Source organism: Amblyomma maculatum, chromosome 3 (assembly GCF_055883805.1).
Source record: "Amblyomma maculatum isolate TAMU_Amacu chromosome 3, ASM5588380v1, whole genome shotgun sequence".
NCBI lineage: Eukaryota > Metazoa > Arthropoda > Arachnida > Ixodida > Ixodidae > Amblyomma > Amblyomma maculatum.
The window spans coordinates 187370087-187387882 of NC_139346.1; the positions used below are offsets into that span (position 1 = coordinate 187370087).

A 17796-nucleotide genomic window follows, 5' to 3' on the forward strand; every position below is an offset into this window, starting at 1 on the left:
ATTTAATAAGCCAACCGAATATGTGGCCACGCTTAAATGACTTTCCGCTCGGACAACTGTTTAACCGGGATAAACCATCACAATTATTTTGTTCCTTCGTACAGGCCAATCAGGCGGTCGGCTAGCGAGTCGCTCCTACAGCTATGAGGCGGGCGCGCTGAAGTGACTGTAGCCCTTGGGCCGCACAGGTCAGTGTTTTGGCAGCTGGTGAGCCTTCTGGAGAGGGTTGCATGGGCAAGTGATGGGCATTCTCCTAGCCATAGGGGTGCGCGGTGGAGGAAGTGGTTTGTGGGTAGTGCTTATGGAAGCTTCAATCTCCGCCGCTATACAAAGACCGACATTTGCCAACATTTTCGCATTGTGACGCTGACTCTGCATTCACAGCTGAAAACGCCCCTATAGGCATTAAGACTCGCGGCTCTTTCAAGGATGCTGCTGTGAGCAGCCCGTCTCGAATACCTTCAGAGAGGTCTCCCTCCATGAGTGATGCATTATTAGGCGCAAACGCCAACGTCCTCAGCACATACGGCTGCGCTCTTCTCCCTTTCCTTCCAGTGGGAGAGGACAGGGGAGGTGAAAATAGCTCTGGGAGCTTAACCTGACGTTACGCGGCGAAGACTAATGCCCACGGCTGCCTAGGTCCTGTTATCGACGACCATTGCGACACGATTCCGCGGCGCCTCGCTATATGAGATGATCTTCGCGTTGCAGGCGGTCTAAGCCGGAGGCGGTGGCCATCCGTAAAGATGATCGCTGGCCGCTGAGCGCCGTCGGCGTTCCGGGCAGCAGGCAGAAGGCCTTGGTGCCGAGCAGCTAATGCTCGCAGCGAAGGAAGGCGTTTATCCGGCGAGACGGATCGCGCCCGGTGCCGCGACCGCGCGACGCACTCCGTCAGGCGCGCTGTCAGCGCCGCCGACGCGGTTGCGCGCTGCCCCCCTCACCCGTTCGTCGCGCGCTTGAGGGCCCCGCAGGCCAGCACTGCACCTTATCTCCAAATGAGGAGAAGTTGCAGTGCAGTGCCACTGCCAGTGAAAAGACACCTCGTTACGCAGCCGTATACGGTCCGCGGAAACAGAGTACGGCACCTGGAACGACTGATCACCTGACAATGTCCGTATAGCGATATGGAATAAGCTGCGTCAGTGGCACCAGGGATTCATTAGACAGTCATTGTTGCTGTCAAGATTCGCGTAGCGCTGTTCACGGCGACAATTGAACTCCGCGTGTAAGCCGCGCGAAACTAACTGGAGCGACAGACGAAGTTCGCCATCATGCAGATTGCCTCAGGGTGTTTGGCTGCTTCTGTAAAAGCTGTTCCTGCCACCTTTGGGCGCGGTTCTTGATTTGCGCGAAGCAAATATTGCCTCAAGAATAAAATAAATCGAACTGATTCTGCCTGGATGGCCGCGACGCCTGGCAGAGTCGGTCACCTCAACGCATTGTCTACGCTCCGAAAAGCGATCAAGTTGCTGCTACAAAGCCTAGTATGATTACGCGGTTCGAACGGCAGCGGCTTGGTATGCTGACACGTGTTCATGGAACTGTAGAAAATGACACGAATAAACATTGATCGTTTCTCTTTCTCTTTTTTTTTTTTTTTTCAAGCTGGTCGAAAGCAGACGTGCAGTCAGTGCGTCTCAAAGCTGAGGAACAGTTCGCAGGAATATAAAATCAAAACCAAATACGTATCAAAGTTTCTTTTTCCTATGGTAGGCATAATCAGCGTGTTGGAAGTGGTCTGTTACTTTAAAAGAAGGCCGCAGCAATCAACGTACTGGTTAGTATACCGTCGCTCTTCTGCCGCTGTTGAAAGCCGTCTTCCGGAGTAGATGTATAGTTAACGCGAATCTTTCACCACGGCGCACGGCAGCAAAGCCGGTTCTTGTCACGCGAAAACGTTATGCAGAAACGATCAAGTTAATCGCCCGTTTAAGTGCTTCATCTTTCCTGGATAGGGCACGGCGATGAGGCGTTATTTTACTTTCGCGAATAATGAGACACCATTAGACGCGCTCGAAAGCACGGCGAACGCCTTCTGAAATACATCCATATATGCGGAGAGGGATGCCGCTCATTCGATTACTTTCGTGATCCCACACAAATTTTCGAGTCGTCTTCAAGAGCAACGAACATATTTGCCCAATATAGTAACACGCGGGCGCCTATGATTTTCCTAGCTGTCAACGTTCGCACGTGAATGGAGTATAGCCGAACCTCGGGACGAGGCAAATCGAGGTCCGTTTTTCACAGACTTTCACAGTTGCCATTACAGGCTCTGCACACCTAAAGCCCTTCAAACTGCTTTGCACCTGTAGACAGAAACGCTCACGAGAAGCGGAGCCGCGGTATACGTCAGCAGCGATCGTGAAAGGCCATCACAGAATAAAGAGGGGCTTCTTATCGACCATCTGGGCGGCATTCGGCAGCTCTCGAACTGCGCACGCACCTTGTTTCGTGAGAAGAGGGTAGTAGTCTATATAGAGGACGCTGTCCCAGATGATGGGGTCTCCACAATGGGCCATTGGCTTCGATCGCCCCGCCCTCCCGCCTATTGGCAAAAAGACGGGGAGAGAAGTCGTGTGCTTCGAGCCTCGTCGTCTCAATAACACGAACGAGGCTGACGTGGTTCCTTGTGCAAACGGACCGTCGATCATGACGAGCCGCCGCCTTCGGTCGAGCATCAAAAGGCGCATGCAGGAGAGTGCTTCTGCCTGCCCGGCGCCATTCCTTCAAGGTCAACAGCCAGAAATGGCCCTGACGGCGATTCTATTTGGCCGTCGTCCGCGGCGATCTGGAGCGTCGCATCTACGATCTGGAATGTACGGCCTCTCGGTGCAGGCGGGCCTCAAAAGAGAGGGAACAGAGGACAGGCCGGAGGGGGTGTAGGCGCGTCATCATAAGGCACGGGAACGATGCATCGTCTATGCGCTGCTCTCTGCGCTATAGCAGCGCAGCGCCTGATCGCAGTCAGTGCCGGCCAAAGGAGGTGGATAGAGAGAGGGGAGGAGAGGGGGGCGGCGGCTTGGGTAAAAGAACGGCCAGACACGCCATGGCGATCAGGACTCGACGCCTGAAGAAGACGCTGCCATACACGTACTCTCCAAACACTCCCCTTTCCCATCTTCTGGCCAGACTTGCGCCATAACTCGACGTGTCAGATGAGCTGCAGCCATCGTGCGCAGCTCTTGCTTCTCTCTATAGTCCATCGTGCTTTGTGTGTTTTTGCTTAGCACGCAAAGGGAGAAAATCGTTGATCGGGCGTCCATTTCCGAAGGCGCCCTGTAGGGCGCCCAGCCGGACGATTGTCGGCGACAGAGTGGGCGTGACGGTCACCCCTTGGGCTGTCCACCTCGGCAAGGAAAATGAGGGGGGGGGGGGGGGGGGGGGGGGGGCAAGCGCTGAGCGCCAACGATGCAGCGTATGTTCGAACGCGGACGTTTCTGTGATGTTCCTTACCGCGCACTGCAATGGCAGCCAAAAATATTTCCCCCGGATCGCTGCAGAAATCACCTCACTGTACAGCAGCAGCGCGGAGAGGAAAGTGCGGGGTACAATATCCGTGCTCCGCCAAGCACACGTCACTGAGTTGTTCTCGCCCATAGGGAAAGACAGGCAGCCCAAGTTCACGGGGTTTTCGTTGCTGGTAGCAGGCTACTCTTTCGCACTTATATTGTTATTTGGCAATGTAACAGAGACAAAGTTTTTTCACTAATCATCGGTTTAGTTGTCTGTATATTGGTGGGACGATCTCTAAAATTTTCGTTTCGTAAATTTATGATTTGTCCTCAATGTAGGCATGAAGCAATCACTGTGAAAAAAGGAACACCGCCTTCTGGCTCGGCACGCTTCCCATTTTTTGTTTTTTCACTGACTAGCTTTATTTTATTTTTAATAGCACTTTATTTTGGCTTTCGCGCAGTATGTGACGTCTCGTGGAGTGCGCTAGGTGCCGCGGTTATGTTTTTTACAGTTCAAATATGTCGAATTGTTTTGTTTTTAAGAATACTGCAAAGGAAATTGTAGCAGTATTGTGGTTGTATGAATCCATCTTACTGTCAGGAATTGTGATTGCAATAATATTCTCTGCAGCATTGTGCGGTCTCCTGTCGCAACAAGACAACTACATGACTCTGGATGACAAAATTCTTATCGTGTCAAGAAGAGATGGTTCGTTGCTATATATATATCAGGAAATCGCAAAATACAACAGAGTATTCAGTTACGAGAAGTATTGCTGCATTTCGTTCCTACAAACCGACCAACTCTGCATGGAGAAACTGCACCGTCGTTTTCAGTTGGGTTCCTTCAAACTCTTTCTCTCCTCCAAATGTGTCTTTATTCTGCCTATCTCCGTTACTTCCTGAACCAGAAAGGTAATGTGACTCTTCTAGTGATTTTTACCAGATTATTGCGTCAGTTTTCGATGGGCCTATATTTAATGCGGTCAACACCGTCAGCTGATGGAAATAATTACTAAAAACTTTGTACACAGGCGAGGCCATGTATCAGTAAGCTGCCAGTAATTATTACGGCTCTTGAGCCCAACGCGCAAAAAATTACAGCACCTTAAATGTAACGACAACGCGCAATGTATTGATGGCTGCGGATAGTTGGCGGTTGGTTGCGGATGAAACTCAGGTGAGAATTCTCCCAAACGGGACGTCACCACGACGCTCGGAGAGCTTCAGATGTCTCGAACGAGCGAGCGACTACGGTAGTCTCTTCCGAATAGTGACAATAATCAAAATAAATAATGCATATGCGCCAGCAGCGCGTTGCTTGCCGGGCCGTCTGGTCGCGACAACGTTCATCGAACAATTTTACAGCTTACTCTCCCTCTGCGTTTCGGGAAGTCCGGGATTCTCTTGTCTTCGACGCACCTATAAGCTTTCAACGAATGCGACATGAACGACGTCCTACATGGGACATAGAATTTCTTATAAATACCCGGAAGAAAAACGGGTGGCATGGAACTTTATCCACCAAGAGAACGCCGGAAAGATGAAGTCTCGTACTTGATAAGGCTAACAGTTTAGTTTATGGCGTTTAACGTCCCAGAGCGACTCGGACTATGAGAGACGCCATGACAGAGGGCTCCTGAAATTTTGACCACTTCTTTAACGTGCCCTGGCATCACAAAGTGCAAGGGCATTTTGTTTTTCGCTTCCATCAAAAAGTGGCCGCCACCGACGGGCTTCGAACCCGCGTTCGTGAGTACAGGAGCCGAGCGTCCTAACCCCTATACGCCACAGCGGCGAGTGCCATGGCTAATGATGAGCAAAAAACATCGAACCAGTCGCAACAATATAACTTTTCCCGAAGCAAATCTTGCTTTGTTATTATCCATGTGAACCTATATTAGTTTCGGACGTTCAGACGTTGTAAATTTGTTAAATGATTCAGAAGGGCTCTTAAAAACCATTTAATCTGCACAGTAGAGAGCATCGCGGCTGCGGTGGCTAGGTAGCGGGGACTAGCAATGATTCCGCGGGGAAATCCGTTTTCAGCCCAACAAATTGCCAAGCCAGGTACGAAATATAAATTACTAGGTAGAGGAATATGTGCGGAAGAAAGCAGCCTGCGTGACATTCGTAATGCTTTGATGGTTTAATCTTTACGCCTTCCACGTCTGCACTGGTCTGTTGGCTTCTGTTGGCATAGTGCTTATGTGTCTTGTTATTTTATTATTGTTTCCACCAAAGTTAATTAATTTTGTTTTCCTGATTGTAGCATGCCAGTCCGCGAAATCTTGATAATTGTAGTTTTCTTGTTTATTTACATGTACATTCTGTATTATTTTAACTTGTAAACAACGTAGCCTAACTATTTTATTAGCCCACCTTATGCTGTTCCTACCAAATTAACATCGACGTTGTTATCCAGCATTTTGTGCTGTCCTTGCTTTGTACTGCCTTGTACAGGGGGGCTCGGACTGCCTTCAAGTGAAATCTTTTTCACTTTTTTTGTCCCGGCCTACCCACATCGTTTTGATGTAAATAAAAAAAATGACTTGACTTGACTTGGCTTGAAATGTCATATTCCCGGCATACCTCTGGTAAAAAAAGAAAAAAAAAAGAAACGTGCACCTTATATGAAACTAACAAAAGCGGTGGAGCCACTTTTCCATTTAGGCAATCTTGAGAAACCGTTATGCCTCGCGCAGCGGATGTGGCGGCGAGAGAGCTTTGGGAGCTGACCTGGGTGAGCAGAGGCGGCGGAGACGGCGCGCAGCAGCCTCTTGTAGAGCGCCAGGAAGGCGGCCTCCGCAGCCAGGCTTCGCTCGCCCAGCCGGTCCACTTCGGCTTGGAAGTGCCTCAACAGCGGAGACACGAGGCAGCGGACGTCCTGCGGTGGAGACACGATACACCGCGCTCACTCTCCTGTCGTAATCAACGTGACACTTTGAACCAAGAAGCATGAATAGAAAGAGGGGGGGGGGGGGGGGGGGGGAAGAAGACAAATATCGAGCGCAGATCACCCTGAACTACGTCAAATCACTGAACAAGGGCAGCCGCAGTTCAGCCTCTGTTCAAAAGCCGAGCCAACGTTGCACTGAACAAGGGTTATTTATTTATTTATTTATTTATTTGTTTGTTTGTTTGTTTGTTTGTTTGTTTAACATACTCTCAATCACTGAAGCATTGCGGAAGGGAGAGGGATACAGTGGCTATACTAAGAAAACAAATAAGCGGTGACATCCGCTAGAACAGTGAATATCTTATACAGATCACTTTAGATAAATCAGTATTAATAACCAACTACAGCAATGCTTGGATAAAAAAAAATAACAAATAATAAAAAAGACGTAATGTTAGCAACAGATCCCTAAGAATTGAAAAAAAAAACAAAAAACAAACGAGATAATATGCACAGTTAGAAGAGGCTATTTAACACGTACAAGATGGTACACAGCCAATTGAAAAAGAGTAAACATAGAAAACCAACTACTTAAGCAGATCGTTGTATGGCATAGCAGAAATCGTAAGTGAGGCCTAATCGTGATCACTTCGATTCAAAATTATAAACACACACAAAACGAGGCGCTTCACCGATTAGTCTGAGGCATCGACAAGCATAAAAGCGGATAAGCTTTCCTGTAAAAGACGTGATCACTGATGCATGTCATATCAGCCGGGAGGTGGTTACAGCCGCTGCCTGTATGTGATAAAAATTAGTGAGAACTGCCAACTGGGGCGGATCCTCTGTTCGCAAGACGAACCAACGTTGCACTGAACACGGAAGGGTTAAGGGAGATCCTCAGTTCGAAAGCCGAGCCAACGTTTCGACAAGGAGACTTGTCGGAGTTGTAGGGGAGGTGTCCCAGCTAAACGTAATCAAGATTTTAAAATAAGTGGCATGTATTATATTCCCGTGAAACCAATTAAGGGCTGTTGAGAGCCATATGGCCTAGTCTGCAGCATCTTGAAGTTCTGCAAACATTGTGAATCAATAAAGTCGAAATGCTATTTCTTTAATGTCGGCTTAAGGAACAAAGAACAAGGAACCACGCGCATAAAAAAAATGCACCAGCTCGGCCATCTTGTCACCACACGCAAATTTTCGCCTGCTTTCACAGGCACAAGCCGCTATCGTACGAAACTCTCTCTCCTTTCCGCATGTAATCGCTCTGCGACGGAGTTACGCGTATCGCGCTCGCTCATTAGAAACCCACGCTGCAAATAAGTAAGTAAGTAAATAAATAAATAATAACAAACGGTGCTTCTGCTTTGCCACGCAGCACCAAAGTATTGCGGCGAAGCGTGCAACTCGGCGGGCGCAGAGGAAAAGATCGCGCGTTCGCATCTCTGGGCTCGATGCGGAGACCGTCGCCATTCTTCTTGTCTCGCGCGGCGGGCGAAAATCCCCGATGGCGGCCGAGTATATTTCACGTGCTGCGCACTCTTGTGGCCGCAACCGAACAGCCTCCGGCGAGCGCCTAAATAACATAAATCAAAGCGTTATTTATTAAGCGTTATTTATCTGCGAGACAGGAGGAATAGGACGGCGGCGCGTGCTGGGCTGCGCTCGCGCGCGTCGACTGCGCGAGATGGCGGTTTGTGCGCGCTTCACGTGCCGCGTTTTGTCTGTCTGTTCGATGCCCACCGCTGCTGAGCCCGTGTGTTGTGACAAAAATAGGGAGAAGGAGACGGGAGGGCAATGAGGAGAAGCGAGAGCCTTCTCCCCCGCCGCCCGCGCGCGGGTCCATTATAGAGGCGAAAGTGATGCTGGTTCTCCGCAGACGCGGGTAGAGCGCGTTATTTATCTGCCCCAGAGAAACCTTCTTTCCCAAAGCTTCTTCCTCCTGCTTTTCTCCGCTGGCGTCTTTCTGCAGAAAAAGAGACGGCAACCAATAATTTTCGGGGCGGTCTGTGCAGCGGTACACACAACGCGGAAGGTTTGAGAGCGCCTTCGCTCACTTTCTCCGGTCGTGGGGGTGCACCCGAAGGAGCTCGAAGAGGCGTACGCGAGCGACAGCGGGGCGAGGAAGTTGCACGTTCTGCGAGTTTCAGAGCAGGGCTATTGTTTCGAGAGAATAAGCTGCTGGCATTTGGGCAATATACCTTTCGACATCAAATGACCGTGCGGCAGGGATCCTTGAGGTGCCTATAACGCGCCTCTACTTGCGATTAGTATAAATTACAGAATAGCTCTCTTTCAGGCGAGTGCTTCGTTAGACTTGCTCAAATCGGAATGCGACAATGTTCGCGAAACATGCATTTGACCGTCGAGATCTTGTTTTCTGCCGTACAGTGAAACGCCTTAACAACGAAGGCCTCTACAAAGCAAATTGAGCTCTTTTGACGAAGGACAGATATATAAATTGAGCGTCACTGCAGCGACGGCTACTACTGTGGATGTGCTTTACGCGATCCCGATAGCCTACTTGCGATTGCATAACAAAAGTGCATGACAAGCCACGATGGTTCTTCGGCAGTAACTGAAAAACCACTAACTCCGACCAAGTTAAAGAAAAAAAAAAGGAAAAGGAGGAGGGGGGTGACCATTATGACCTTTCGGCTTCTAGCCCGAGTGCTTTGTTTAACCCCGCTTTCTTTGTTCTTGTCTCGCGCTTGCAGAATAAGCTGCCGTGTCTTTATATATTTTCACAGCCTTCTCCCACATCGTCCGTCCGTCCGTCCGTCCGTCCGTCCGTCCGTCCGTCCGTCCGTCCGTCCGTCCGTCCGTCCGTCCGTTCGTACATCCATCCATCCATCCCATTGCCGTTACCCGAAGGTTTTCATTCGCTATATAGCGACTGCTTTTTCGCCACGGCAAACGACGCTGTGGGCAGTTTTCCGTTCCACCAGAACGGAATTATATGCAGGGTACCAGTGCGGGGAGCCGTAAAGTCATACATCGTAGCTTTAGAGCGAAAGCCGCTATAGATGAGTCGGCAAACTGATCTACATTCTACTCGGAAATGTATACGGCATCAGCAATAAGGCTTTATTAATATAGGTAACTAAAATACTCATTTCATTTCAGTGAAATGAATTGAAATCGTAACTGAGTTAGATGTACACCGACTGGTACGGATGTCAGGTGGCAAAATGAAGAGAGGAAAACACTCCACTTGAAGGGGAGGTCAGGGAGAGACCTGAGGATGGCTGCTACGGGAATAGCACGGCGGGCGGCTACCGTGAGAGATTGACGTACTTTCCAATCACAAAAAAGGAGAACGGGAGGACAGCAAAGAGCGAAAAGGTATGCGACGTGGTTTCGACTCATTTCATAATCAGTAGCGCTCGTCTTGCGTTACGCAAAAAAAAAAAAAATAATAAAATAAATAAATTAACTGTTTTTTGCATCACTACCATGCTCCCGACTAAGCAAAATGTAGGACATCATAGTAGCGTGTTACGTGAACAGCGCCGTTCAACAAACAAAAAACCCACTTCTTTACATTCGGAATACAGTTTCGTTTCTGTCAAGAGGTTGATCGTTATAACGAACTGACCTCTGTAATGAAACAATTTCGTGATGCTGCGTGCTTCATTAGCCTTTTCGCTATTCTACGGCAAAAACATCACTACTGTTCACACATGACCGTCTCTGCAGGATTCCATTTCATATTTCAATGAGGTTTCCTTTGCTGTGCTGAAAGGAATTGTAAACAATAATCTGCAGCTCACAGGGGAAAAGAAAGACGAGAAAGGCGATAGAACGAAGCGCTGGCTTCCGTTCACGGATTTTATTGTCATAACAGAAGACACACGAGAGTCGTTCAATGTTTTCTTTTTTTTTTTTCTTTTTAACCCCTGAGCCGCGGCGTTCCTATCAAGTGATGAAAGTGAAGGATGCTACACAGAAAAGCAACTCTGAGATGTGCTTTTTTTACAGGAACTCACTACTGCTTGGCTGGAAGCAATGTATTTTCTCGATCGTTGCCTGCCGACAAACGATTGCGACTGTTGACACCAACGGCGCATAGTATCGGTGGCCTCTCCTTCAGAAGTGCGTGCTGTCACATTTGGAAACAGTCATAAGCCTGATGGTGTGAGGATAAGGTGGTCGGGTTGTAGTGCACTGGCGGCGAGAGTTGGCGGCTTTTGGCCCTCATTATACTGAGCGCTATGTGTTTTCACCTCCAAAGTTCAACAGTGGTTGACCTTGAAGCCATCACCCACAAAACAGAGAGCTCACACGAGCCAAGTGTGTTCTCTGTGGGATAAAAAGGCGTCTTAAAATAAAAAAGTCACCTTGGTAAGCGTTGCCCCTTAGCCTGACCTCAGCTTCACGCAGGAAGCTCGTCAAGGGACGCGTGTAGTAGACGCGGAAATAGAGTTCTACTTTCGAAAGCACTGTCATCCTGGCCGCCTTAGCTCCTTATGAGTGAGGACAAATACGCTGTCGCCTTCGGAAGCGGGAGCAGCGTCACAGCCACAGGATGAGAGGGAAAAGGTGGAGGAAGAAAGGGGTGCCTTGGAGGTTCCCCTCTGCCTCCGAGCGACACGAACTGATCACCGCGGCTTACTTTGTTGCTCCCTGATCGGCGGCTCACGTGGGGTGGCTATCATTGCTCCCTGGTTAGGTGCTCCCACTCTGGCGCGACGTTTAGCCGCCCATCAGAGGCAAGTGGACGAAGCTGGCAGGCTGCCGAGGAACCTCCGCTAGGCGGCGGAGGCAAAAGCACGCCATCCCCTCGAGCGAAGAGCGAGTTATCGGCCGCGGATCAGCTGTCTCAGCGAAGAGAACCGCGCACAGGGAACGAGCCTTGTTCCTCGTTCCCCTCCTTTTCCCGGTCAGGCCACGGGTCTAAGCGATGCGCCGATACCGTTTGGCTCCGTGGGTCCCGCGCAGCTGCCAAAGCGCTCCTCGGAGCCCGGAGACTGATGGCGCGGAGTCGGGGCAGCTAGGCGCGCAGTCTGTCGCCGATTGTCGCCGCTGATGTGGCTCTTCGCTTGCCTGCCGCTCTCCTTGATCCCCTCCCGAACGAGACGAATGAGAGTACGCGTGGAGAAGAGCGCGGTTTAAATACAGCATCCCGTGTGGCACGAGAGACGCAGCTGAGTGCTTCGCGCGCAATTTTCTGCCCTGGCGCTCGAGTGTTTAGTTCCGGTTCGGTATACGGGGCTCCACCAGCGAATTCCAGACGTGACATCGCGGGCGATTCGCAAGGACTGTGCGCGCTCGCTGGTATTGTTCTCTCTCCCTACCGCCCGGTTTCGCTTTCTTGTTCAGCTGCTCGAGCCGCCTTTCGTGCTCCCTGGGTTTACTTTGTTCCTGACAGGTAGCGAGCTGAATGGATGGCTTCCTTCGGGGCTGAAAGCTAGACATAAACTGCAGCTTCAGTTGCGTAAAATGGAGCCGGTCGAAATGAAAGCTATATCATCAGCGTCGATTCCACCTAAACGCATCATTAGTTGCTAAGCTGAAATGCATAGCAGTAATCATGTTGATATGAGAACAAATGATGCTGCCGTTGCACAGCACGTGGAATAGCACTCGGAATATTTTGCACGTCGCTGCGTACAGCTTTCTACCAGAATCGAAGTAGCCCCGGTGTCAAAAATTAGGAGGACACTTTATATCTGCCCTCATTGTGCTACAGCGTTAATGGCACCCATCAGCGGGTATACCCTTGCTTGCCCTAGCCCGCGTACAACCAGTTTGCTGCTCACTTTATTACTATTATGTTCATTTCTGCCTCTAATAATCTAATACATGCTCATTAGCATACAGTATAAGATTTCAAAGTATGGGAAGGCCGCACGGCATAAGTCTGAAACCCATCTTTAACAAATCAGCACGAAAGCCCTAATCGACGTCGAGGGATCACGATAGGTTCGATACCAATCTCATCTTCCTACCTCAGAGGAACATCGCTGTTTGGCAGCTCCTGCCGTGTCATGGGGTACTGTGACGTCACACAACTCAGCGACCAATCAGAGCGCAGAGATGGCACCTGCCATTTGCTGCACCTGCCAGAACCATGCTTGTTATTTTGCGCTCCCAACATCAACAACGCCAGGCCTCCCGCAGAAACGACACCTCGCTGTCCCGTTAAAATCCATATATTGCACCGACTGTGGAGGTTCAGCTTTACTCGAAAAGATTCAAGCAGTCGTTTCAAAACGTCAAACTTAAAAGGCGAAGTCAGAGGTCCTGTATTCGCATAGATAATTCGCACCCTTAAGCCACTGATAGTGCCAGCCAGACATATACGGTCACCGCTAGTGTGAGTCTGAAAAACGAGATTCGGATTACCAAGTGCCGGCTTTCATCGGGATTCCTTTGTCCAGCGCAAGGGTCGCATTCAAAGGGAGAGTCACTGAGAACGAAGAATTGCCGTGAGTTAGGGGCTCGTAGCCACTGAGAACGCTTGATGGACAAACACACACACACACACACACACACGAAAGTCTCTCGCCACCTTATTCTATATAGTCCGTGGGTGCCAACAGCTTTTGTGATCTTAATCAGCGCTGGTTATACATAAAGTGCGCGCGCTGACCTCTTAATTCTCAAGCGCGCTTCGTGAGTGCAAACACGCGCAGGCTAACCTCTATAGATATCGTGAGACGCGAGAAGCGCGCACAAGTCCTGGCTACATCTCGCTCACAGTCGTCTTTCGAAAAGCCGCGCCCTCGTTCCTATCATTCGTGGCCGGTTGAGGTTTTGTGGGTTTGCTTAACGCGACCAGAAGCGCGCTCGCGCCTCGCATTCTGCACACGCTCAACTTAAGCGGAAGGGCTCCTCGCACCTGCGTCGCACCCCTCGACGTGAGTGTGCGGTAATCTCAAAAGTTGTCGGCTCGGACCGAAGTTCCAAAGAGGCTGCACACCCAGCGGCGGCAAACACTTTGCTCACTCAGAGGCAGCGCTCCCTTTGTTCCCTTGAGGACCCACACCGCTGCCAGGGAGGCTCCCGCAATCCCGCTTTTCCACGGGAAGACAACAGCCTGACTAGGCGCTCAGCGGTTGATCAGGAATGCTCAGTCTGCGATTCTATGCCCGCCTCGAGATAATTTCTGCAGCAAGTTTTGCGGTGACGTACGGACTCCTAAGGGACTATAGCTATAAGTGGGAGCCCTGTATGGGAGAAAACCTACTTGGGTGTCAATGGAGAATGAATGTCATTTGCTTGCATTAAGGCTGCCAGTACCTCGACTTCGGTGGCTCAACACGTCAGTTTTAATTATTTAAGAACTGCAATCCTCCGAAAAGGACATATTAAGTGCGGCTGAGAGTGTTTTGAAGTGAACAGATAAAATCTGACCTTTTTTGAAAGTGTTTTGAAGTGAACAGATAAAATCTGGCCCTTTTAAAGTGATTTACGCAAGTTATATATATATGTATATATGTTTTAAATCCAGCCACCACCGTTTCGTTCAAGCACGCTATCCTACCTTTAACAAAAATGTAAAAAAAAAAAGCGGCATATATTTTCTTTTCTTTCCCTTTCTTCTTCTTCTTCTTCTTCTTCTTCTTCTTGTTCTTCTTCTTGTTCTTCTTCTTATTATTATTATTATTATTATTATTATTATTATTATTATTTTTATTATTATTATTATTATTATTATTATTATTATTATTATTATTATTATTATTATTATTATTATTATTATTATTATTATTATTATTATTATTATTATTATTATTATTATTATTATTATTATTATTATTATTATGCTAAGAACAAGCGGAGATAAAGAAGGAAAAAATGGTATATTAGATAGGGCGCCTTCACGGTGCCGCTCGTAAGATGTGATTGTAGTCGTAGTCTGGAGAAAGCAGACTTTAAAGATCTAGACAAAAAGACCGTCAGAAATTATTTTGAATGAACGATTGATTAGGTTAGACTATTGAATTATTGACTGGTTACTTCATCAATTTATTAACTCATTGATTTATGTGATCAGATGCACGACCGGCTCATAATATTCTTCCGGACCTCCAGAATGCATGCATGTACAAATGACTTGTATTTACAACGATGCTGCGCTTGAACAGATCGGGGTACCTATGCTATAAAAGAAGATAAGCCCCCCCCCCCCCCCCCCCCCCTTTCCGTTCTCTTATTTTAATCGCACTGACGTAACGGTGCAGGTCGCTCTCTTCTGGCCTTGATAAGCCACAAGCTTTCGAGCAGCGACGGCGCATTGAGGCAATCAAGCCAGTGCCCTAATCGCCCAGGCTTCGCCGCAAGATAAGGGAACGCCCGTACAGTACGGAGGACGGACGGTGGAAAACAAACGCGAGAACCGCACACGCGGTGAAGCCTGTCTATACTCCGCTCCTTTTGTTCGGAATCTCGACCACACCGCGCAGCAAGCGGAGCTGTTGTTGCCTCACTTGTACACCGCCAAAAGCGCCAGTGCGAACAACAGAAACAGCGTGAAGAGGCATTGGGTTCGAACGACGAGCGAGGCCAGGCAAGCGTCGAAGCCAGTCGCAGGCTCGACCGGAAGGAACCTATAGCGTATGCACGCCGCCAGCGTTGTTAACCAGCCATAACGCGTGGCAGTTATGCGAGGCGTGCGCCGCTCAGGAGTCGCCTTGGCCGCTAAGGAACGCGATATATACCGCCCGCTGCGATGAATAAGTGGGCAGAGATGAGCATGCAGGCATGCGAGTTCCAACGACGTCGTACGCTATAGCGCCCCATGATAACGCCCCGCCTACGTACTACGCTTGTCGTGAGAGGAAAAAGAGCAAATGTGCAATCGAAAAAGGAAAGTTTGAAGAGACAACCACGCGTGCAGTTATGGCCGCTTATGACCACGCTCGCAGGCGGCGGCGGCTCCGGATCTGCACCGTCCTCACATATATAGACCGCGGGCGCACTCCCGGCTCGGCTCGGCGCTGCGACTTCGGCACCGCGCTCCAACGACCGGTACTGCGGTCAGCTAGCGTACACGCGCGCCCAGTTCCTTTCAGCCGAGCTCTTAGCTGGGTATGCTATACAGCTGCCAGAAGCGGGCGGTTATAACGCTCTTTCGTTAGTTCCCGTCCATGAGCTTCGAAGCGGGCGTAATTTCTCTCTCTGCTCGGATTCTTGCGCGGCGCGCTGAGTGAGTTACCGTCCTCAGCCTGACGTTTACGCACGTATAACACCACACAGAGAACGGGAAACAAAAGAAAGATCAGAGCCATCGCACTGCTTTGCCGGTGTGGTAAACTGGTTTCTTTTTATTTTGCCACCTTCGTTGTCGTGTAGTGCTTTCTCCCTTTTCTATTTTTAACCGCGTTCTCTTCGTTTTCTGTCAGAGGCTGGGAACGCAACTAACTCGTGTTAGTGGCGATGTCGTTGCGAGAACAATAAATTCCGACGGCCTGCAGACATGGGCCGGTGGCGGCTCTTTCCACTGGCTGACTCCAGCGCCGGAGCGCGGCGCTAAGACAAGCGAGATGAAGCGATGGATGGTGGCGCGCCGGACTGTGTGCGCGCGCCCGCGGTCTTGCGCTTTTTGAGATTAGCAGCGCGGAAAATTAAGGCCGCTCGCTTGCCAGCGCACAACGGCTTCAGGCGCGACACAAGGGACGCGTATGCGCGGGGAGTATAACGAGGGTGGAGCTACACACACGCAAAAAAAAAAATAAAATAATGATAATAAAAACTGAGTAGAATATAAGGCAATGAAAACGACACAGCCGCGCCAGTGTGGTCCAGATCATGTACCCACCAAGTCTAGTCAATGTGTATAGCACCTGGGTTTGAAACCCTTGGGAGACGCACGAACACGAGTGTGTAGAACTACAGAGGGCCACAAAAGAGAAATTCCGGTGGTGTAACGACCTTAAACATCGCTGTGTTTTGCTTGTTCCCGCACCGCTGACCTCTATACTACCTCGTATGCACACCGATGGACGCGAAATGAAACGACCGTTACCTGTTAATGACCGCAGTGGGGTGACTAATCGCATTTTTATGCCCAATTTTACGGTCTGATATGTATAGCGTGGTAGTTTGAAAGAAGTGTCGCAAGAATTGTACACAATACGATAACGTCCAGCATCCCATCCTTCTCCATCAAAAAGAAAAAAACAGAACACGCCTTTTCCCTTTTTTTGGGCTCTAAAGGCTAATAAAATAAGGCGCTTCCGAATTCTTTTTTAGACAAAGGTCCGCATGCCATCATCAGTAATTAGATTAGTGCGTACAAACTATAGTTGAGTCAAGGTTTTGATTTTCGTGTTCGACGGAACGAAAATGACATACAGGTATAACTTTTTTGATTATTATTATTAGATCGGTGGACAGACGGCAGCCTCTATTTATTTATTTCTGAAAGAAAGTGTGGTTTCAAAAGGAAGCGCCAGGATAGACGCAGCATGGCCCCAGACGCGGCACTCGTAAGCTCTACCCTGAGCTTCGGCAAGTACGGTGAAAACACGCGGCGCCCTCTAGCGGCACGCTTTAAGCTCCTGACAGCGCCGGCGCCTTTTCTTGTCTCTTTTCCCGTAGAGTTCTTCTGCCGTTTCGTGAGGAGTGTAGGACTTAAAAATAAAATGAAACAAATACGAAGCAAAGGCAGAACGAGGAGAGAGCGCCATATTTTCCACATCGCGCACTCGTTAATGACGGGATGGCCGACTGAGCCCTTTGTGCAAGCGCCCGGACCCCGACCAGTGGCACCAACTGCGACAGCACCGCGCCAACACCACCGCTCACCTCCTCCTTCTTGTATCGCTTTAGTTTACACTTCGCTCGACTTTCCACCTTACCGACTCGCAGCCGATCTATCTTTTCCATTTCTTCTTATTTTTCTCCTACGCGCGAGCTTTGCTTTCACTACAAGATCCAGAAAAAAAAAAAAAAAAAAGGCCATGCCCTCGAGCGATTATGCCTCGCCAACATTCCTCGTCTCCTACTCGCGACCTTTACTTTATTCTCGCGCGACCGCCGACACAAGTCGAGAGGCTTTCGCGCCAAGTCACACCACCACGTCTTTCCATACGGCCGCGCTCTGCTCTCAACGAACAGCCAAAGGCGCGTGTGGCACGCTTTGTTATCGAAAAGTCTCATCGTAGTGGCGTTCTGCGACGATGTTCACCACCGCGGTGATTTGGAATAATTTTCGACCCGGTTGCCACGTCTGGTGAAAATTATTCGCCTTCGCTTCGCGTTCCTTGCCGCTATTTCCTGAAAGGGTTTGAAAGGAAAAAAAACAAGTGTGCAGTGTACAAAGAAGCTATCCACGCAGAAAAGGTTCCTTAAAAGGGGCGCGTACACGAAAGGTTAAAAGCAGGAAGAAAGGAAATTTGAAAAAAAAAAAAAAAAGCAGGACTCACTCTAGCGGAGGGCAAGAACGGCTGAGGAAGCGAGTTAAATAATTCAAGGGAATCACGGCAC

At 49.3% G+C, this 17796-nt stretch overlaps 1 protein-coding gene across 5 annotated transcripts in view; it reads right to left on the bottom strand.

Annotated features, from left to right (window-relative positions):
* LOC146197185 (homeobox protein cut-like) overlaps positions 1-17796 on the bottom strand; it is a 725401-nt gene that overhangs the window by 563516 nt on the left and 144089 nt on the right. For all 5 annotated transcript variants that reach the window (XM_084598965.1, XM_084598963.1, XM_084598964.1 and 2 more), the window contains exon 3: positions 6198-6345. In XM_084598965.1, the coding sequence (XP_084455091.1) occupies positions 6198-6345 (148 nt within the window). The remainder of the gene's footprint in view (positions 1-6197; positions 6346-17796) is intronic.